This window comes from Chinchilla lanigera, unplaced genomic scaffold, assembly GCF_000276665.1.
Source record: "Chinchilla lanigera isolate Chin_1 unplaced genomic scaffold, ChiLan1.0 scaffold00035, whole genome shotgun sequence".
In the NCBI taxonomy this organism is placed as follows: domain Eukaryota; kingdom Metazoa; phylum Chordata; class Mammalia; order Rodentia; family Chinchillidae; genus Chinchilla; species Chinchilla lanigera.
This window is the reverse complement of record NW_004955436.1, coordinates 5825232-5848754: the sequence shown is the minus strand read 5'-3', so window position 1 is coordinate 5848754 and position 23523 is coordinate 5825232. Positions and strand designations below refer to the sequence as shown.

Sequence of the window (23523 nt, the reverse complement as noted above, 5' to 3'; positions counted from 1 at the left end):
AAAACCAAAAAAAAAAAAAAAAAAAAAAAAAAAAAAATAAAATCTTCATAACCAATGCATGAATGCCTAAGGTCTGTTTTGTATGAAACCACTCATTATAGGTTAATGACACATTTCTGAAATGTCATTTAGGAGTAAAAATATATTTTTAAAGCACCAAAGTGACATAGTACAGATATGGACATTTGTCTAGAACAGGTTTTAGAGGGTCTGAGAGAATTTACAGGCCATTTATTCCCCATGTAATACTACACAGATACCATTTAAAATTATGCTTTTGATAACTATTGAGTGGTAACAATTTTAAGGTGTTACAGAACAGTGCCAGGACTGCAGAGACTGTATAATACTGGCTCACTAAAGGCCCATGGGATTCAATGGATAGTTGAATGGTGGGTAAAATGATACCAGAAATTAAAGACATGCACAAAGTTTGTGTCTGGCCAAAAACATCACCACCTCTGGTTAAAGGCAGGCAAATGAAATGGAACAGAAAGACCATTATTCTAGGGAAAATATTAGGTTTGCTTTCACCCACTGCAAAAGGAAAATCAATCTTAAAAGTCTTACACCATGAAAATTTGCTGCAACTGATTTTAAACTAGAAAATTATTGGGGGTGCAAACACTCAACCTCTCTTACTCGTAAAGATTTAGGATGCCATGGAATCTGCCTAGTGTACCCTCTGCAATGAAGTGACTGTGAATTAAATTCAGCTGTGAAAATATATTAGCTAACTGTGCATAGACAGAGTAACTAAATACTAATTAGTGACATTTGGAGGCTTCTGGCCCAAATATTGACTTTCATTTTTGAACAATAGAATAATTTCATTACATTTTAGTTACTAATTACCAAATATATGAAGTGTCTAGATATCATTGTAGATACTCTTCTTATTTTATGGTGATAAACACATGTCTTTTCTGTATAAAAACCTATTTACTAGTATATGTCTTAAAGTCATATCAAGGTATTAGGAAGCAGTCTATAAAGGATTTAGAACGTTTTGATGTTTTGTACATGACTAATGATAAACTGATAAATTTAACACTGAATGCTTGTATATTTCCTCATTGTTCCTCTTGTTTTAGAGCTGCTTTGCCGAATGACTCCGCCAGTAGCCATCTTGTCCTCAGAAATACCTCAGAGCATGTTTGTCCTTTCCTGTCTCCTTCCCCTCCTGTTGCCAGCAGCTCAGGGCCATTTCCTGTACAGCGCTTCAGTTCTAAACAATGCCTCCTAGAAGCAATTTAGGATGCTCAAGTATTTTTTCTCCAAAATATGCAGACCCTTCCTACTTATTGAGTCCTTTCCTTCAGTCAACACCTGTGTAACAACTATGCCACTCTAGTATAATTTCAGAGACACAACTAGCGTTTTCAAACATCTCAGTGCCGTTTGCTCTGTTGTAACCTGTGCCTGGAAGTTCCCCTTCTTCTGTCTTCCTAGTGACTTACGTTTCATACTCTAAATCTCACCCTGTAGGTCACATCCTTCATGAAGTACCTGCTGAACCCGTAACCTTGTTCAGTGTCTTTAGGACACCATATTTTATATATCTGTGTTCCTATCATACTCCAAGGAAAAGCATTGCATTTACTTGTTTGCATATTATTTAACTCTGGAAAATGTTGAATATCTAGAGGCTTTGTAATAGTAGCATACACATGCACGGCATAGTGCTTACTATATAAGAGATGACAAAGAGTTCTTAAAATTATTAGTTTTCTACATCTCTGTATAACAATACTTTTGCACATTACTCATATTTGCACACAGTACTCATTCATTAAGAAAATGATTCCAAAATAAAACATACTTAATGCATTTTAACAGCTACTCCTACATTTCTGATTCAAAAAGAAAAATGGAGAATATAACATGAATTGTCCTATTAGCAGTAAACCCTAAGCCACAGAGCGCTCCCCAAGTGGTGGAAGTGGATACTCAGACAGGTACACATCCATTAGAAAGCAGCACAGAACTATCTCGGTGTAGGTAGTGTAGTGCGGAGGGACGACAGACGTGAAGGAACATAACTGCCAGGTGGAATTCTGTATACTCTGGAGAGGTGCGAAAAGAACAGGTGACCAAAGGTGAGTGTGACACACAAATGGATCCTCTGTTACCGTTTAAAAAACTAGCTAGACATTCACCTCTCTGAAGAAAGCAAGGTGATTTTTAGTAAGAAATGTACCACAACTGCTCAATGAAATTATCTGAAGATAAAATGTAAATGCTCAAAACAAAGTAAAAGGATCAAAAACAAATGCTCCAACCGTCAAAATAATAGGTGCAAAGTCCAGAGTTAAAGGCATCCATAACTCTGTAAATGAAAGGGGCCTATTAAATTTTAAAATAGGTCCACACTGAAGACACCTCTTTTGAAATGTCAATATGACAAGGATAAAATGAATATTTCAAGCACTTCTTTTGAAGTTATTTACAGATTGACATCAGATTTCCCACCACTAGCACTGCTTTTTAGAAAGCAGTAAGACAATTACTTCAGTATTCTATGGAAAAATAATTTTCACCTTTGAATTCCACATCTAGTCAAACCCTCACTCAAGTAGAATAGAGTTACTCTTTGATATATAAGAGCTCAAAAAAAATTACCAGACATTCTTTTCTTTCAGGAAGTTGAAAAACATGAGGAAGAAAATACATGGAGTTTAAGAAAGTGTAACTCTTAATTCAGGATAACAAGGTAGGAAGGTGTGATGTGTAACAGACCCAAAAAGCAAACAATTTGGATAGGAGAAAAAAGGTGTGTGCTAACAGGCAAATCTCTGGGGAGGACGAGGAGATTAAACAAAAGGCTACTGATGGGAAATATATTTGAGATACATTTAGAAACTAAAGCCCATTCCCTCTCTTACAAGAAATAGAAAATAGTAAAAAAAAAAAAAAAAAAAAACCCTCAGGGGGAAAATCTGTACAAAGTGTGATCCCAAAATAAGTTAGACTAGAAGAATTTGGAGCAGGGCTTTATTGGATACTCTCTGAAGCTGTAAAATTCAGAATTAGCAACATGGGTTGCACAGAATGGAAGTAACCCAGGTGAAGTGTAAAGGGATCAGCAACAGTTAAGGGGGCTAAGGAAAGAGACTTTATTTTATTATAAACCCGTGCTTTCTTTTTCATTTTTAAAAACAATTTAATGATTAAATTTTTATTTTAGAAACGAAACCAATACCCATTTCATCAACATTCATTTCCAAAAGTATTTAGACGATTTGCAAACATAAATTTGGATTGTCAAAATGTAATTATTCATATGTACCACTTTCTATGAATCTTTAGCCACAGCATAACAGTATAATGAGAGCACAAAGAATCTTCTTGTAGAATAAATGGTTCTTATTTCCTCAAGGGTACACATTCTGTTGAGAATAAATTGCATTCACAATGTTACATTATTACATTTATTTTAGGACTACAGGCTAAATCCATTAAACTTGTAATGATGGTTTTTTCCTCCCCGCCAGGCTTATGGGAAAATACTTATTTTCACAACTATTCTAAGTCATTAGAAGTATTGTTAATTTACTACTATCTCAAGTCTCTTCATCTCTAATCTACATTGATTTTCTGTCCTGAACACACAAATTGTGCATTTTTAATGCTTTAGCTGCAGTAAGTTTCCTTTTGAATTTTTTTTCTCCTCAAAGAATTGATTAAAAGTGGCAAAATATCTACTTGAACACGGATTAAAAACTTCCTGAAAATGACTTCAAGGAGTCTCCTCCTCTTTAAGGAGGAGACACTGTTAGAGATTTTTAAAAGCCTGTGATCCAAAAAGTAAACATTAGAATGTCTCCCCATTCACAGAGGTTGGGGATGTTCTCTATGGACACCTGAGTTCATGAACAATTAAGAATAGGATCATGACTAATTCTCAGTGAATAGTAATTTCTAGAAATTTAGAGGACTTTCTTGCCTTCCCTCACAGATTATACTATATGACTTTGCTGTACAGACTCAGGATCTCTGTATATTTTACAAAATGTCATATCAGATTGTTTTCACAAAAGAGTCATTGGTTTTGTCTTCCAGTGCTGCAGTAACAACGTACTTCTATCTCTTAGCCACGATGGCAGGGGACTTTCCTTTAGCATGCTGGCTTTGAATATGCTAAATATCAAGTGGTGGGCATCATGTGTGAAACTGATCTTGACTTACTGAGGAGAAGGAGGATGTACATCAACTTATAAATTCATGCAGCACATTACAAAGCAAAAACATAAACATTCATGCAGCACATTACAAAGCAAAAAATGAAACAAAATTTGTAGTAACAAAAAGGAGTAATGTAAATTGAGTAACAGAAATTCAGTGCCCAGAAATATTCATTTTCTTTTCTTTTCTTTTTTTTGTCTTTTTGAGACAGGGTCTCACTATGCAGTTCAGGCTGGCCTTGAGCTCACTTTGTAGCTCAGGCTGGTCTCGAACTCACATTGATCCTCCGGCCTCTGCCTCCTGAGTGCTCCGATTACAAGCATGAGCCACCATGCCTGGCTCGGAAATATTCAGAGACTGCCATTCAAAGCTTTAAAATATGGACTAAAGAACTACCCAGTTATTTTATTTAGTGAAATGAGAAGGGATATTCTAACATGGTGTTGTAGTTTATTATCCTCATTACACAAAGGTGAAGATTTATGAAGATGGGCTTCTCTTTCTAACCACCACAGCCCTGCTTCTTCAAAACATTTTTACCCTCATATTTTAAACTTGATTTTTCAGTAACAAATGAGGAAAACAATCCCGGTGTTTGCCATTCATCTGATTTTAGACTTTTGTTATCATAATCTCACCTGGTGCTGTGAAAAATGCTTAGACATAATAATTCAATACAATATTATGCGTGTATGTACATATTTTGTTTTTTCCAGATCTTTTGTATTCCTATATATTTTGAATATTCTTTAAAACTGCATACAATTATTTGAAATTCTTTAGAGATAACAAATGTGAGATGAAATAGTTCATCCTTAATTTAATTACAATTATATTATATGTTAGAGGTTAAATTCTGTTATTTGATGAATACACTTGATAGCTATAATATTTTGATGAACTTTCATCATTAAAATGCTGACTGATGAAGGAAAAGAAAAACTACTGTTCTAATTCAGTGCTTTTGGAGATTAAAGATGCCTTGTGATATTGATCTCCCAAAAGAATAATACATCTGTTGTTGGCAGGTTCTGCCCTCAATTCTTAAGATAATTTTTAAATTAAATACAGTCCCCCCAAAAATCCTTAAAATAGGAAGGCAGATCATAACCTGAAATCTAAATCCTCCCCAAGTTGCACATGCCATGTGGAATTTTAAATATGTCCACAACTTCAAGTCTATTTTCACTCATCAGCTAGATGGTAACTCTGAACCCAGGCTTTAAGAAGCAATTCCCTATGAGGATTGTTGTAAGTCAGGAGATAATTGGGCAAGAGCTTATATCTGCTATTTCCTAGTCATAGGAATCGGGACAAATGTTCTACAAGGTTAATGTGAGGCCTGTAGGAATTGTAAAAGAAGACCATACAAGAGAGTAGGTAATATAATTGGTAAGAAAAATATGATTGTCATAATTATTACTGTCATTTTGGTATGCTCCATTTTTATGGTGTTTGAGTAATAGATGTTTAGAATTTACTTCTACTTTTTGAAGTAGTGTTTTTTGCATGGAAAAAAGGAGAAAAAGAGAAGGCGATTCTTTGAGTTCCTTTCCTTTGGCAGTACAAAAGAGGTGGTACGCCACCATCCTGAAAAGCAGGCCAGAACCCACGTGCTCCTAGTATCACGTGATACAGCAGAAAGCAATCCATTAACAATCTTCTCATTAAATGATCAATACTGGACATCACAATTCCCGTTCTCCTTGCCAGTGTCTTTAGCCCAAATGAAGATGTGAGGGCATTCCATTTCTTAATATAAAGGAATACTTTCAACAAAACCATTCATATAAACATAGTCATTTACAAGTTGGTCCAGCCAAGTTGACTTTTTCTTTTTTTTTCTTTGAATTTAATACGGTGAAAAATTAAACAACATGGATTCTTTCTATGGATTCTGGTTTCAGATTTTCTTTGCTTAGAATTGAAATGATTATTTCATTTTCCTTGGACGTATTAGACTCTCAAGTATTTGAGGCCCTAAAACTTTATCAGTGAATTTTATTACAACTAATTATTATAAATTTAGAAATTATAATTCTTTGTTACTATGAAAAGAAAAATTAGTGCAGAAAAAAATTCATTGCCAATACTTCCTCAATTATTTTTGTTGGTGCTATGCTTAAAATTTTAGAGAATGTCAATTTTAAGGGAGAATATTTTAATTAAATATAATAAAATACCCATAAATAGTTTGCAATACTTTATCAATAGAAAAAGTAAAAAAAAAAAAAAAAGAATTCTTTGTCCTTAGACTCTTTTTGAAGGCATAAGCCTTTTCACTCAGTGAAACTAGATCAAAAGATATTGAAGCCCTAATATTATCTTTTGCAAAATGGTATTTAATCTTTAAAATTTCAAAAGCAATAGAAGATACAAAGGTGAAAGGAATTAATCTTAATCAGGTGAAGGTAATGAACATCAAAATGAAACATTATATTTTAAATTACAATATCTTTATTATATTATACATAATATCTATTTTCATTTTAAGAAAAATATGACCCTCATAAATACTACTATTATTTTTATATACTGTCAGCTCTATTTTTATGACATCTTAGTAATGAACTTTATCTATTTTGTATTTATATATCATTATATCATGTGTTATATAATATGTTAATAACATGTAAGCATGTTATACACCACCCATTATTGTATTTTGCAGTACTCAGATAGAGAGATGATAGATAGATAGATAGATAGATAGATAGACAGATAGACAGATAGACAGATAGACAGATAGATAGGAAAAACACTAAGACTCTTGGAGAAAAATGAGGAACACCTGAAAAAGATTTTATCAAAAGGAAAACAAAATGGATAATAAGCAAAAGTCCACCTGACCTGAGATAAGAAATTCAATTTGAGTCAAAGATGAGAATTTATTTTGCACACAGATAGAATTCAGGGTCAGGAAAAGTACATTGTCACTGTGGAAGAATAATCCCAGGTGGGTGACTGTAAATGACATAGTAAGGACGTTAAAATCATTTGTTTTATTTTTATATCCAATGTTTCTCATAAGGCGTGATCCACACACGAAGGTGAACGTGTTTTATGGAGATTATTTTAGGGAATAATTTGTAATAATAAAGAATGGAAATATATAATGTACAACACAGGTAAAGTGTTAAATGGACAGTGGAATACTCATATTATTTCTAAATTCCCTTATATTTTTAAATAAAATGTGTTATACATAGGAGATATTAAGTATTATCCAACATGTTACATCTCCACAAAATATAGGAAATCTGCAAAATATTAATGACTTTCAGTCATGAAATTAGGAAAGTGCTTATTTTTATGCTGCATTATGTATTTTATAAAAAGAGAAAAATATCTAATACAGAAGTCATAAAGTTCTATATTTTAATGGAGAGAAAAATTAACTTCATTGCTAATATCTAAATCTCCGGTGCACAGAGCCCGCAGAAATTTCTTGAGTGCAGCAATAAATACCGTATTGTCAGCTCCAGTGTGCCCCCGAATCTTGCTTTTTTCTTTCACACCAAGATCTTGCATGGAGCAGAATTTCTCGCATTTTTTATTTCATTTAGAATTTATTTACCTCTAATTCCTTTTGTCATCTTTGGGCAAATTGAAATTCTGTGTTCCATTTTTATGGCTAAGTCCATATTTTTCTGAATTCACTTTTGGCCTTCCATCATGTAAATTACACAAAAGTAGAGAGAACAAAATTTCACTACAAGGAAGTGAGTGATACCACAAAACAAACCTCAAAGATGCAGTGCTGACTTCGAGAAAAGCTGTCAGGTTGAGCCCAGAAGGCCAGAAAGGAGACCGCCAGTGGGAAGAGGGGGAGAATTAGGAAGGGCAGGAAGGAAATGTTTTTGGAGCACTACTGGGGGTTTCATGGTCATCAGTCAAAACAGTTACCTTGGCTACAGTTTACAATAATTGGGAAGACAGACAATGTGCTTATGAATTGCATGATCTGGTTAAGATAATTTCTAAGCAATCATTTGACAGAGCTCGCAATCATCCTTTACCCACATATAGCTTTGTATTTTCATAGAATGAACCTAAAGAATTAATTTTCAAGTAGAAAGTAGAGGCTATGTTTCCAACATATGCCTTGCAAGGTGGACTGTAGGAGTTTCAGAGGATCTTGAGCTAGCAAATGTTTCTCAGACTAAGGCACTGTCTTGGGAAAAAATCAAACTAAGGGTGCCTTCTACAAGAAAAGGTCCAATCACTAGTGTAGCTCCCTATCGTCTTTCCTGCACAAGCTCAAAAGGGTTTCCGGTTGTGTCCAGTAGATGTGGTTAGATCAAAATTCTAGCACCTTAATGGCCTTAGTACCTCTTTTTCAACTCTTATGCTGCACAATGGAATCTGCCAGTACTATGCAGATCTATAAGTAAATCTTTCATCTACAAGAAAGAGATTGTAATTTAATAAGTGGAAATCTTATGATGCTTTAGGGGTCGTACCACCTTGTAACAAAAGGGAAAGAAATAGTTCAACCACTGTCATATCAGGAACACCTGGCTTTGTTTTCTGTTTCCTTCCAGTCTATTATTATACTAGGCATTTTAGTATTACTTTCAAATGATAGTAAGAAAAATATCATCACTAACATGTACTGAACACTCCTTAATCACTAGGCATTGCAACAAGGACATTTCATGAACTACCTCAGTTATTCCTCTATAGAAAGTTCTGAATTTTTGAAGCATTCAACATTTTGATCCATGTCTAGATTTTTATACAAATCACCTCAACAGACATATAGATGAGTTGTATTTATGTCATGAAACTCAGGGCAGTATTATGATACAAATAAAATAACGAAGGGGGCACAAAGTTCAGTGAGAGGAAAATTAAGAATTTTAAAATAATCCATCAACTAATGAAACAATTATGATTTAATATAATTATTACTTTGTATATAAAGATAATGAAGCTGAAGGTAGGTGAGGTAGAGCGGTTCATGATCACAGAGAATTTGGCAGATCTAAGATCTCAGCACTGACATCTTGACTTCGGCTGACTCACAGCCGTCAGGGTGCTGTCCCTCCCACACCAGACCAAACTACAGTTTATATAAGAAACGGTGTGATGTTGTCATCACCTCTGTCATAGACCACATGCCCTTGCAACAGAACAGGGCCATTTACTACAAGACTGAGGTAGCCATGTAGCTTGAGTGGTGACCGTGTGGGCTGGGCTCTGGGCACAGTCCTGGAGGAGAAGACGATGTTGTCTCACACCTTCACCAGGTAGGTCACCCGCTGGGGCCTCAGTACCAATGCAACTTCTGTGCTCCATCAGAAGGCGGAGCGGCAGGTCCAGGAGGGCACTCTTCCTGCAACTAGGGAGGCCTGCAGATTGGTGTTGGTGCAGCAGACCTGTAGCTGTACTAATGTCTGTGTATGTGCTTACCACTCTCTCACTTTATGACTTCAGAGAAATGCCTAGAGACATTTCCCTTGTCAAAGACAGAAGAAATGGGGGTGGGGGAAAATGAAACTAAAGAAGAAATCTACATTAATGAAGGAGAGCCGAGAGCTGGGGCACACAGGAAAGTTAAAAAATAAAACAAAGCCGAAATTATAGTTTCCATAGCAACTGTGACACAGTTGGATCTCACTTTTATGTTAAGTAAGTTTAACTTGAGTGGAAATGCAAAATACTTCCTCTGAGCCAAAAAGATAATTACGGAGAATGCAGAGACAATGGTCCAGAATATTCTGGCTTTGGAATGTTTCAAATATTAATCCTAATATATTAATATTTTCACATTAATTGTGTGTTAGTCTGCATTGATTCTACATTATTTTCTCCAATTTATAAAATGAAATGATTTAAAATGGGAAAAACTTACCACTAAAATCTGTTAATTCAGGGACTAGAACTTTATAGTTTAGAAACACAGGGTCAGGCATCTGTTTGTACTTATAGGTGAATATTTGCCAAAATTTCAGTTAATGGAAATACAATCTGATTGCATTCACAATCAAAGGCTTTAAACCTGACGTTTTCAGTTCCTGTTAATGCCATCTGAAACTGAGAATAAGCATGCAGGTTGAAGAGAGGGTTTGCACATCGCTGAGCGAGGGTGCATGTGCTGCTCTTGCAGGCATTTCTATTTGCAACACCGTCCATCATGTCAGCAAGTTAGAAAAAGGCAGAAATCATACTTACTCCTGTTATGTAACGAGGTCTGTACTGAATAGTTCCAAATAAACCAAGAATGACGATAATAATATGTACAAAATTTGCGAGGATGGGTGCCCACTGGTATCCGAGGAAGTCGAATATTTGCCTTTCCAGCACACAAGCCTAGAACAGCAAAGCAGAATCGACAGATCAGCGCACATGAGCAGCATCACAGTGCAGAGACACAGGATCGGGTTGACGTTATAATTAGCAATTATAGCTCTGCTAGGACGTCTGGCAGTTGTCATTAACAGCGAGAATGACATTTTCAGGTATATTTCAAAGGAACACTCTGTCTGTGTGGATCCCCAGATAGTGACAGTCCTTTCAAGGTGATTGTGGGGAGGCATCAAGCAGTATTCACAAGATGTCATCTGAGCAGTCACAGGAGAAATTACTCTGTCGGGTGCAATGTCAAACACTTGAAGTCTTCAGCCAGAAAGTGAGGCTGGTGCAGAGCAAAGGCTTGTTGTTAGGATCTGCACAAACAGCCCTCTACAAGTTGGGAGTAGAGCAAAGAGTGTGTGGTGTAGGGAGATAAAAATAGCAGTGAGACCTCTGGGTTCTGGACACATCTACCACTGAGCAATTGCAGTGGCCTCCTGAAGGCCTCTCCTTCTCAGGGTGCTGATTCTTCACCGCAAAATCCAGAACCACCACGACGGGTTAAAAATCAAATGTGACATTTTTGTCATATACAGTTACTTCCAGCAACAAGGTATAACAAGGGTGATGAAAAGGAACTTAGAACAATGGGATGAAAAGTCATCCATCACTCTGACAAAAGCAAGACAGCCGGCTTCAAAGTACGCTACTTTCATCCACACTCACGTTTACAAGGAAAGACATCTAAAAATCTAAGCAGCAAAGAGATAACAAAATCAGCCAGACAACCACGCAACAGGGAAAGTGAAATCCAGATAGCTGGCAAGTCACTCATTCCATCTAAGCAAACAGAGCAGTTTGGTGGCTCTATTCCTCCTGCCCACCCTTGGTGCAAAGTAAAAAGCTGCCCAAAGAAAAACACTGCAAAAGAACTCAGTGTACGATAGCAAAATGCAATCTTACTTTTTCCAGTCACGTTTTAAAGACAAATGATTGAAGATCCCTAAGTTACTAATGTCACCACCATGTTTTGATATCTCTTGTTAGAAGGAAGTACTGATTCTCCAAATGGGCAGCGAACTTTTAAATTAAATACCTGTCGCTCAGTTTGAAGACTTTTTGAATGATTATTATTTCTATTGAAGTCTGTAGATGAGTAGCACATATCCCCATGATGCATGGAAAGAGAAAACAAATTCTCCAGAAGTGTTTGCCCAACACCTGCATATCCTAAGGCACACTGTACAGCATGTGTGGCGGTGACAGTCACCCTCCCACCAGCCGGATCTTCATTCTTCCTGCTTCTTGGTAGTGATTTACTGAACTAGATGAGAAGAACCTTGGTTTATTCTCGATGGCACATGTCAAATCCATGATAGTCACCAGAGTCCCGACAAGATTCTGAATGGTTAACTGCCACAGACTGTCAGAACTTGAACTTAAACCTATTTTTATAAACCTCATGAACTTTGAACTGTCTTCACAAAGTTAAGAGATGACTTCAACTACCTTATGCAGTCCACGCTTCACAACACTGAGGCCTCTTTGAGACATGCCTTTGTTGGGATCTCTGAACAGCATCACAACCTAAGTAGGTGTTCTGGGAGGCCTGTCCCTGAACTTCCACATAGAAACCCATCCCAAAATGGAAGCCTCATCTCCTGATCCTACTGACAGACAGAAAATAGGGATATGAAACAACAGCAAGAAAAACATAGGCTCTATAAATTTTGAGCTTCATAAGTGTAGAGAAACAGCAGGGAAAAAGTATAGAGGATGAAACACATCAGTCAACCAGTGGGGAATTTCTCAATAAATGTACCAATTATGGAAGAAAAGAGCAGCACCATCATTAATTATAAAAAATACATCAATGATAATGTATGCACTGAGTGTGCAAGGCTAAAATGAAATTCTTTCAACATTTATCAGGTTTTTATGACAGCACTAATAGTTTCTTATAAAACAAAGTTCATATATAATTCTTCACATAGTATATTTTTTATTTTTTTATTGGCCCTATGATATAGAGCTAAGACTAAAGGCATGTGGAGCTAGGACTGAAGAATGGAAGATGCCTTGAAAACATCAGTGACTGTAAAGGGTGTGAGTATTTACAGGAGTACTTCCGTATTTCCTAAGGCTTCTGTCCATGGTGAGGGGGTGAGGAGTTGTTTTGGGGTTGAGAAGAAAAGAAGATATATTTGTTAAAATGCCTCCTCCTTTCTGGGCACTTATATATTCTTCCTCAGGCATAAAAAAACCCAGGGAACTAAATATTATTGTCTTTTGAAAATTAAGGCAACAAAATGTAGAATGGCGAAGTGATTGTCTTGAGGTTGAGAAAAACAGCAAGTAGTACAATGGGAATCTAGACCTTAGTTCAAGGCATTCTTAGCCCATGATGACTGCCTGTAGCATGGGAGCAGAAGCAGACTGGGGAAAGGTCTCAAAGCTTCGCCATGGCCGCCTATGCTACCATCTCCACCCTTCTAGCCCTAGTCCCAAATCCAGATGGCATGGGTTGTGTTGGACACACTATGCTGGTGATAGGATGTATGCCACTTTATTACTGTATTTATTTCAGAATAGTACAGAGAATCTCTGATCACATTTGTCAGTTTATTACTTTATAACGTCTTTGGTCAAGGAAAACCTCCAGAGTTGGGTTTATTTTTGGCCTCCTTTAAATTCTGTCCTCTGTGTTATTCTGGGTCTTCTTTAATGTATGTACCTAATGTCCTTCAGGTCACTTGATGTATAAGTGCAGATACAGCCTGGAAAACATACACTATTGTTGTTTATGTCTGTGTTATTTTCATATAAAAAGTCTTATAGTATAAATCTTTACATGTTTATTTTGTTAAATATAAATTTTGATTCCTTTTGTCTGCATCCTACAGAATAACCTTATAATGTATATTACTTGCAATTCTGTGCTACCACAATAATTGTGTACCCCTCCATCACTATTTTTTACAAAGTTTTATTTTTCACAGAAATAGGGGCTAATCTTTACCAATTACTATTTCTGTATCTAGTAGTATAATGCAAGTTTTTGCCAGTATGCTGTTATCATTTTCTATGCCTAGTAAATTAGTACATTTTTAGTTTTTATTGAATTTTATTTATAAAATTTAAGGAAAATAAAATTTTATTTGAGGATTTTGTGCCTATAAATTATCTTCTAATTCAATTTCTTTTTCTCTCTTTCTCTGACATTGTTATAAAAGTTACACATGCTTCAAACCAGAGCATGGCATCAATGTTATGAAGTACTTTACTAAACTTCAGAGAAGCTTGTGGGTCTCCCTGTCTCACCAGGGGCAGCCCATGGCAGCCTGGACACCACTGCTGACTGCAGAGCTTTCGGTAGAGTTCCATGTGTGCATGCCAAGGGAGAGGCAGGCCTTGCATATCTGTGTGAGAACTTTTCAAATCACTTTTATTCGTATAAACGGATCTGCAATCTCCTTCAAGCAGTAGATACTTTCAGTTTATATTCCTCAATTAGTGAAATTCCATAAGGTTTTCCATCTTAGCAAAATTTCTGTTCCTAGATCTAACATTAATTAATTTTGATACTTAATAAGGAAGGGAAATTAATTTTGATACTTAATTTGTTTTTAAATTTTGTCTACAACACCAAGAATGCATTAAACAAGCTTATAAATGTATGGTGGGGTGTCCGTAGGCTAAGATCCCACCAGTGGAAACACAGGGTCAATTCTTGTTGCAGAATCATAATTATGCGAGAAGTGTCCTTCATTCTTCTTCAGTGTACATGTGTGAAGGAGAAGAAGGCATGAAAATTACCATTTTACTTTGCACTATAGTAAAAGAGAATTTTAATTGTGCCTGTTAACATAGTAGAGTACATTAAAGCTGACAAAATTTTCAAAATCCTGTCAGGTCTGATAGGTATTTTCTTATTTCATTGACAATAACTGATCATCAGATGGAACTTTTCAATGTCTTCCAAATAAATAAATTTGCTGCCTTTTCGAACTGGAAGAGGCTCATTCAATAATGTGAACAGAGACATCAGAAAACTGGGCCCAATTAAGTAAATAATTTGATAAACTAAATTTTGTCTCTTAGAAGAGTATTTAGTTTGAAACCAATTTGTTTCAAATATTTGCATAGTATGTGGGAAACTGCACTGCTTAGATATATATTGCTATTCAACATTAATATCGTGAATTATACCTACAGCAGCAACGATTTCTTTGAAGGTTTTTTTTAATGTTTACAGGAAGTTTGCTTAACTGATAGGACCCAAAACTGGTAGCACTTGAGACATTATGCTTCACTAATAATGAATTCCTTTGTTCATTGTAAATAAATTTCCCAATTAAAATGCATTACTTTGGTTAAATTTTATTAAGAACTAAAATTTCTTAATTAGTATTTCTCTCAAACAGCATTGTAACTTTATTCATTGCCTTTCATTTTAACCTGCAAGTAGCACAGGTAACATGAAATATAACTGAATACCTAGGCTTTGAGTGGAAACAAGTAGGCTCATGAGTCCATTAGGTGGAAAATATTTCTTTTGTTTTTCAAATAATGTGTTATTAAAGAATGAGAACAGGGGCTGGGGATTTAGCTCAGCGGCAAAAGCGCCTGCCTGGCAAGCGCAAGGTCCTGAGTTCGGTTCCGGGTACCGGAGAAAAACCAAAAAAAAAAAAAAATAAATAAAGAATGAGAACAAAGAAATTGTTTGTGGTATTAAATTGTAATTGAAATTAAAATCATCTATGGATATTCCAGTTCTGCTGAGTATCTCTCCTCCTTTTTCAGTGTCTTCAGAGGCCTTCAAGAATCTGTGCTTCCTGAGAACTGAGATGCTCAGATGAGAGCAATGGGAAGGACTCAGATGCCAAGGGTAGACACGTAGAGAGAGTTGCCATCCTAAGTCCACCGGATTTAATAACCTGGGCTTTAGGGAAATGGTGAAACTTGCCAAAAGTTAATCAAATATAAATCGTGAACTTCCAGAATTCAGTACAAAACCTGACTTTCATTTGCATTTGCACTTAGTTCACAGTTGCTGGGGTTGCATTTTAATTGCTTGCAAAGCATGATAACTTACCTAACAAGCAAAATCAGTCTTGTGAGGGCACAGAAAATGCAAAATACTAGGAAAATTTAAAGATGAAAATTGAAAGGGGAACGACTGTTTCCAGGATATGTCTGAGTTCTTTTTCATTTTTAGGTACTGTGAAAGTTTACATAAACTTCCTGCCTAAGCTACAGTAGGACCATCTGTCAGAATTTGTTAGTGGAAATTGCCATTGACTTTTCTCCTACAGTCCATTCAAGTATGGCCAGTTTCTCCTACTAGGTTGTATCCACTCACTATACCTGTCCCTTCAGGCCTTCAAAATCACCCTGGATCAGAAATGGAAACTTCTGGTACTATCTCCTTGAGAAGACTAGGACGATGCTCCTTAGCTGGATGCCACATCCCAAGGGATCTTTGCATTTGGATTCAAGTTTTCCCCGTGCCCAACTCCCTAGCACAGACTTTCCCTTCCTGGCTCTCTGTTCACTATGGTAGAACTGCTGGTTCTGCTTGGGCCTGATGTCTGTGTCAATTCTGCCACCTTGCTGGCTTGTGCTGTGCTGATTTCCACCTCCCCGTGGTCTCCTTCAGTGAACTGTAGAGATAACCACTCTCTGGACCTATCTGTTTTAGGTCGAAAAGGGCGCCCCATATTTTAAACCAATCTTCAATAAAGCTGGAAAGACCTTATAGGTACATGGAGCCTTTCAGGCTGAGGCACTGATGTATTTATATTCCCTAAAATATCACAATAGTATAACGCAAAAGTATAGGTAAATGCGATTGAAGATTTCCCCTCCTTACCATTCTCTGTGTTGCTCAGGGTGGGCAAGTGAGAAAACATGTCAGTTTTTAAACATTATATGCAGGAAAATATACATAGTACCAAAACGTTTCTGTTATTTTACTAGGAAAATTCCTTTACATATAAAATGAGGATAAACTTGAATTAGGGCCTGCAATGATTACATATGTGAAATACGGACAAAGATAACAGATAAAGTTCAGGGTTTTATAAAGAACTTACAGAAGAGTTTTAAGCCTGGAACGGTGGTGCACGCCTATAATCCTAGCACTACGGGATACTGAAGCTAGAGGATCAGAAGTTGCCCAGCCTGAGAAATGTAGCAATGTAATGAAACCTGTCTCAAAAAAAGTTACATTTAAAAGGAGACTGGGTATTTAGCTTAATATGAAGGTCCTGGGTTCAATTCCCAGCACTGAAAGAGGAGGAAGTAGAAGAGGAGGAGGAGAATTTCAGTCACACTTGAATAACAGGAGTTTCTCCAGTGTGTGTCCATATGTATTTGTGGCCTGTGTGTGTGTGTATATGTGCGTGTGTGTGCACATGATTGTGTGTGTGTGTTCACTGAAGAAATCAAAATACCATTATAAGGTGTTTGGCAAAAATGAATCAGATATAACAAATCAGTCTAATTAAATTGTACCAAAAATTTTCTGCCTTCTATAGAGTTGCTTTATTTAGAAATGAAAAACACACATAATCAGCATCCTAACCAAAGCTAATGCCACCAATACCATCAGCACCACCACCAAAGTCATAAAGGGGATGAGATCCCTATTGCTGTGATTCTAATTTGCATCAAAATACCTGGTGGTTCTGGTCTCCAGTGTTAAAATTAGAAAATCATATTTAGTTCAACTTGTTATGTGAGCACAGAAGTTCCCCTAGTCTCTATGAATTTTAGTTTCTTCATGTGTAAAGTGAGATATTATAATACCTGTACCTAAAATATTCATGAAGATTAATGACAGGTAATAATGTGTACAGAGTATGCATTAAAATGACTGGATTGCATCTTAAAATAGCTATTATTAATTCATATTTCAACAAATACACAGATTCAGACTCTGCTATTTTGCTACAAATATTGTTCTAAATTTGTTTTCTTGTCAGCATGTTGCATTTTGAGAAGACCAAATATTTCTTATTTTATTGGTCACAGATACAAGTTATACCATGACTGATACTTCTGAAAAATCTTAATTATTTGGAGGGGAACTTTACAAATGAATGTTTTCTTGCCTGTTTTATAGCCCCATGTATCAAATTTGGTTTATTACTACAACAAAAGAACAGGTATCAAATAGCACCATTTCCTTTGTCTATTTCTTCTCCCTACCTCTCAAATGTGATAGCAACATTTATTTCAAAAGTTCTGTCTTCATACAGTTAAGCACAATATAAATTTCAAAAGAAAATACTAGTGAAGATTGGCGTAAATTCAAAATACTCAAACAGAAGTGCATTTTCTTACAAGCTGTGTGGCTGACACACTGTATATGGTATTTATAGTGAAACAGTCACTCACATTTTTCAGAGGTTGAATTAGTAGGGTTACTTAAGGATACACAAGTGTCAAATATTTGATTTTAGACCTTCTCCAGTTTTTTGATAATAATTTCATTTATGTATAATTCTAAATATGATACCCAATATTCTAGTTGTTGTGATAACTGAATCATTTATATTTCTCACAGCTGTTCATTCTGCATAGCAATTTATAATCATTTCAAAGTCAACATTCATGCCACAAAAAGACAAGTTGGTGATTAATGTATTATACTAGTCTTAAAAAATAAAAAGTTTTCTAAAAAGTAACACAATAAATTATCACAGGAATACAAAAATATCATTTATTGTTGACCTGAATTTACGAAGTAACCTGATTATTGCTTCAGCTTGAGCTTTGTGTGCATAAGCTAAGTTCTGTGTGTGCCTGTGTACATAATCAGTAAATGATTTTAGTAGTAAATTTTTTAAAAAGTTTAATTTTTTATGCTAATATCACTTTATCATAGTAATGTCAGACCTCTTACTGAATAAAGAGTATGCCGTGCTTCTGACATTATATTTATTTAAATTCGTTGCATATTTATTATATCAGGGAGTAGAATAAGCACTGTAATACATTTTAATAGTTAATGCCTCCTTTTAAGTTATCTACTGTGGGGTACAGCCCCTGCTTGGCAAGCACAAGGTTGTGAGTTTGATTCCCAGTACCGGAGAAAAACCCAAAAAAAAAAAAGTTATCTATTACGTAAGGATTATCTTCCATTATCTTTATTAAACAGGTATGTAAACTGATTTATCCAAAGGAAACATGTCCAAGATCACGATTGTAAAACCACAATCAAACCCTGGTCATTTTAACTCTGACATCCACATTTTTAGACACAAAACATTAATACCTGAATACAGTAGAATACTATGGTGTTGATTTCACAATTTTAAGGACTTCTGCTTTATTACCAAATATTTCCTTATTTCAGTTACCAAGTAGATATAAGAGATTCTTTGTTCTTAGGACAAAGTAAAAGATCAAAGGGTATGATATGTATTTCCATACATAACTATAGTTTTAAGCTTCACACAGTTGTTATGAGCCATATAAAATAACCAGAATTATTACTATTACTCCATGACTACAAATTGCGTGGTTCACGGTACAGATAAGTTCACAGTTACAACAGAACATTTCTGGAAAAAAAGAAATGAAAGTTTCTGCTGCCGACACAGTGAATAGAATAATACTCCTGTGAAGTCACAGCACAACGGTATTTATCAGGAGTTTTGCTGTCGAATAGCTTCAAACCCTCATTGCCTCCGAGTATCATTTACTAAGTTTAAAGTTTCTTATACTCGTGTGAAACGAGGCAAAAACGTCACTATGTAGGTCCTCTGGGTAGATACATCCCTGTTTTGATTTCTTCACAGAGTCTACCATTTTACTTAGTGGAAATCTAACTTCCCTGAAGAACCAGAACACATCAAAATGACAGCTGCTGTAGGTCATTTCCACGGCTCGCTTAAAGCACAGGACAGGTGAGGATTAGGAACTGTAAAGCATCCATCTGACATTGAATTTCCAGCACCTTCACAAGAAAGTCTTACTTGATTCAAGACTGTACTAAATGAGTAAATATTTACGACATGGAAATGTCTGGTGTTCAGAACACAGTGTCTGTGGACTGTTTATAATACATTCTACAAGCATTAAGGGAATATTGTGAGTATCCAGCAATTCACAACATCACCCTTGGCCCTAGTGAGTTATGAGAACAGCTATGGGAACAGAAATGGGTGATGAGGTAATGTGACAATCTTCACGATTTCTGAAAGAATTCATCTTTGCAGAGATATAGTCATCGGAAATGACTCTCAGAGCACAAATTCAAAGAGTCCTAGGTAGCGCTGATTGAATGATATGTCTGCTATGGCTCTTTCTAATTTATTTCTGAATCACCTGCTGTTCAGGTAACAACAAAAACGATTTTACATGGCCAGTAATCCTGATACCTAGAAAAGCAGTCAAGGGATGGGTTGGCACATCTGATAAGGGACATTTAGAAATTGAGATGGATAAGTTACTAAGGACATGATTAGCACCATCCACTTGTTCAGTTCTGATTTTGCATTCACTGAGAGCTCAATAGAAGCCAAATAACAAAAATAGCTTGTAATGTTCTTATTTTCATGTATCATATGGCATTGTTTTCCCATAGCAAATGACTTTTGCTAGAGAAAACTCTATTGCTATTTTTTAACAGCACAATCATATTAAATATATTAAAGCTGCCATCTGGAGAATTTGAAACTTGTCAACTAGATAAAAATGCAGATTTTTCTTTTAAAAAGCTGACATAGAGTCCCAAAATATGCCTTATCTATCATTATAGAAGCAATGTATAGGCAGCTTCCAGTTTTGCTCTTGATTCATATCTGCGTGCTTTTACATAAAGTTTTGTTTGATGAATTCAAACAGGGTAAAACCTCACACCTATCTCTTGCCCTGTGCCTATCGGCTGCCCTGAGCTCATCTGAGGCAATGAATTAACAAGATCATCGGCATCATCGACTTTTCCTTCCAAAACAGACAGGATTGGAGGTGTCACGCGGTGTTGCTGCGGACCAAGGGAGCATCGTGGTGACCTGCATGTTAAGGTCATTTCCATCTCCTTCCTCTCTTACGTTCTCTTCTATATCTCCAAAGCAACACATGGACAGAGGATTCCTGGTACTCTTCCGTGACCACAGCAAAGCAGCTCTACCGAAGATGTCAATCAAACCTCTCAAACTCTAGGTGACGTGTCTTTTGTAAAATTCAATTCCATAAGCATGGTGATGGAGTGACAGGCTCACTTACTCTGACTATGAAAGGCCAATCAGGAGTTGAAATGAAAACTGAAATGTTATCAAGATCACTACCATGTCCCGGCAAGGCACTGTGACAGTGGGTTATATCAGAACTGCAGCTAGGAGCGCAAGAGAATTCCATTTTCAAAGGCAGCAGGAACGTTGTCAAATTTATTGTGCGCTATGCTATTTCTGGCACAGTAAATACCAGTCCTCTGTGTCCTTCAAAGTAACCATAATATTGAACTCAAAGAGATATGGAGATGCTGTGAAAAGAGATATTCATAATATTTGTTTTCCTGTAGACAGAGGTCTGCAGCTCTCCATGGGTGAGTGTAATAAGATAAGGTATCCCTATCAGCTTTAGGAGTTCCACCATAGACTCTATTAATGCAGCACAGATAAATGCGACAAGTTCACAATGATAAATTCTGTCAAGCTATAAAATGTATTTCATACCTTCAACTTGAAAATTCTAAGCATTACAAGCACTGCAAAATTTTACACACAGTTGCCCTGTCCGTGCGCACACATACGTTATACAGTTCTATTAGAACACCGACTTATTCCAGCCCTTCTACAAAGCTGAGATTGTTGAATGAATATAAGCCACATTATGAGGTAGGCAATATTATTTCCACTTTAAAAAATAAAGAAATGAGGCACTGAGATTAATTTGACCAAAATTACCTTGGTATTAGTTGGTGAAGGTGATTTGTCTGGAGTCGAAGCTTTGGGCCAGTATGACATCATTTCTCAGACAATATTAAATATGCATATGTATATATACTACTGCATATGTTGAATGTATGTGTATCCATACATTTCTCAATGCATGGGTAAGTGTATATGATATATATTTATTATACTTCCTGTGTAAGTATGATTTGCTTTAATTCCATGAACTCATTGTAATATTCCTCTTGAGTGTTCATTGATAAGTGCTTCAAACAAAACACCAGCTAATAAAAATTTTTAAGCAATAGTGTGTCTTTTATTTTATGTAGTCCTCAGCATGATACCACAGTGCCGCGAGCCTGTTGGGGTTCTACTTCCAGCGGCATGCTGTGTCTTTCCATTGGGAATGGGGGAAAAATAAGATAATATTTCTGAAGAGATAACTACTTTTGAGAGAAAAATTCAGAAGGGTCAATCTTTAAATGACCCAGTTTACTGATAGCTGTCCAAAGCATAGGATTATTTAAAAATGTGAGTATTTTCCTGGTAACTTGAGCTCAATGTCATGTAGTAAAATTTGTATTAAAATTTCACCGTCTGGGAAGCCCACTTCCCAGACTCCCACCCAGGTCTGCTCGGAGTTGAATTTTCTGCTTCCCAGAGGGAGCTATGTCTGCACGCACCTCCCCTCAGCACTGGGGCTGCATCTCTGTGCAGTGCTCCTTGCAAACACAGGTTCAAGCCCAGAAACATCAGCTGTACTGTTGTCACTGTTATGATTTCATCATTACATATGCAATGGACTCCTGGGAAATGGGCCCATCTTGGGATCATAATGCTAAGTAAATAAGACACACCTTAAATATCACATGGTTTCTCTTATATGAGAAACCACAAAATATGAATAATATAAAGATTAAAATAAAGAACAGGTAGGAAAGAGGGAGGTAGACTTTGTGAAGATGAAAAACATCTAGGAATGGGGGAATGGGGGCATGGGGAGGGGAAGGGGAAATAAAAAGGATTATGATTATACCTATATGTGTGTATATGTATATATACATTTATATGTGTATGTACACATGTATATATGTGTATTTGTATATATGTGTATATGTGTATATACAAATGTCCCACAATGAATGTGCTTATTATGTATGTATCACAAACATTACTTTTAATAAAATAAAATTTAAAAATAAAAACTATTTAAATATATTTAGACATCTGCATAAAGGCATGAAGTGAACTCCTAAGTGTAACTGGGTTGGAAAGAGAGTGATAAAAATCTGAAGGGATTTTCTTCCTAAAAGATTTTACAAGCCTATACATTCTTATTCCACTGTAAAGAAATCAACACTTAAGAATTCATAGAAAAGAAATTGATTATTTTTCACGCAAAAAAGAAAATGTGGAACTGAAAGCAGTGAGCCCGTTTGCAAAGAAGCTGCAACCCTAAATCAAGAGAAGTCTTTTATCACTGCAGCTGAAACATAATGTATCGGATACACAAATCACTTTTGTAATTCACTCCTTTAAAATGACAGGGATTAACTACTGTTGTCCATGTATAAAAAGTGTGTATTATATTGGGATACACAGCATTTCTTATAATTTTGTGTGTGCAGTAAGTCCTAAGTCCACTGCATGACATCATAACCTGGAACAGGCAAGTGACTGTAGAAATTACTCGTGAGGATGTTAACGTAAATACTTTTTTACTAACGCTTCCTGCACTGGAGCAAGTAGAAGTGAGAAGAGAGAGCTCAGCCTTCTTGACTTCACTCACAAAACTGTCTTTGACTTTGTCAGAGACACCAAACATTCTTTGACCCACAAGGTCACCCACACCAATTTGTCCTGCGCTTGACAATATCAGCAGGAATGATGATCAAGTTCTAGAGCTGTACTCTCTTTCAGAATTTTCAGCCACAGTTCTGACTTCCTGCAGACATCATGAAGATCAGTTTATTGGGGAATGCTCCTAGGTGTTAACGTCTCCTTTTGCCAGAATTGGAAGTTTTAAGAGTGCTGAACTATCTTTGCTATCTTCATGTAATTCCCTTACAAGTTTGATGTTTTGTAATTTGTGACGTGTATTAGTCACAGAAGTGAAAGATAAGGCCTCAAAAGAGAT

At 36.1% G+C, this 23523-nt stretch overlaps 1 protein-coding gene across 3 annotated transcripts in view; it reads right to left on the bottom strand.

Moving 5' to 3' along the window:
- Window positions 1-23523, bottom strand: part of Nkain2 (Na+/K+ transporting ATPase interacting 2) — a 937374-nt gene that overhangs the window by 496261 nt on the left and 417590 nt on the right. For all 3 annotated transcript variants that reach the window (XM_013516706.1, XM_005389154.1, XM_013516707.1), the window contains exon 2: window positions 10363-10500. In XM_013516706.1, the coding sequence (XP_013372160.1) occupies window positions 10363-10500 (138 nt within the window). The remainder of the gene's footprint in view (window positions 1-10362; window positions 10501-23523) is intronic.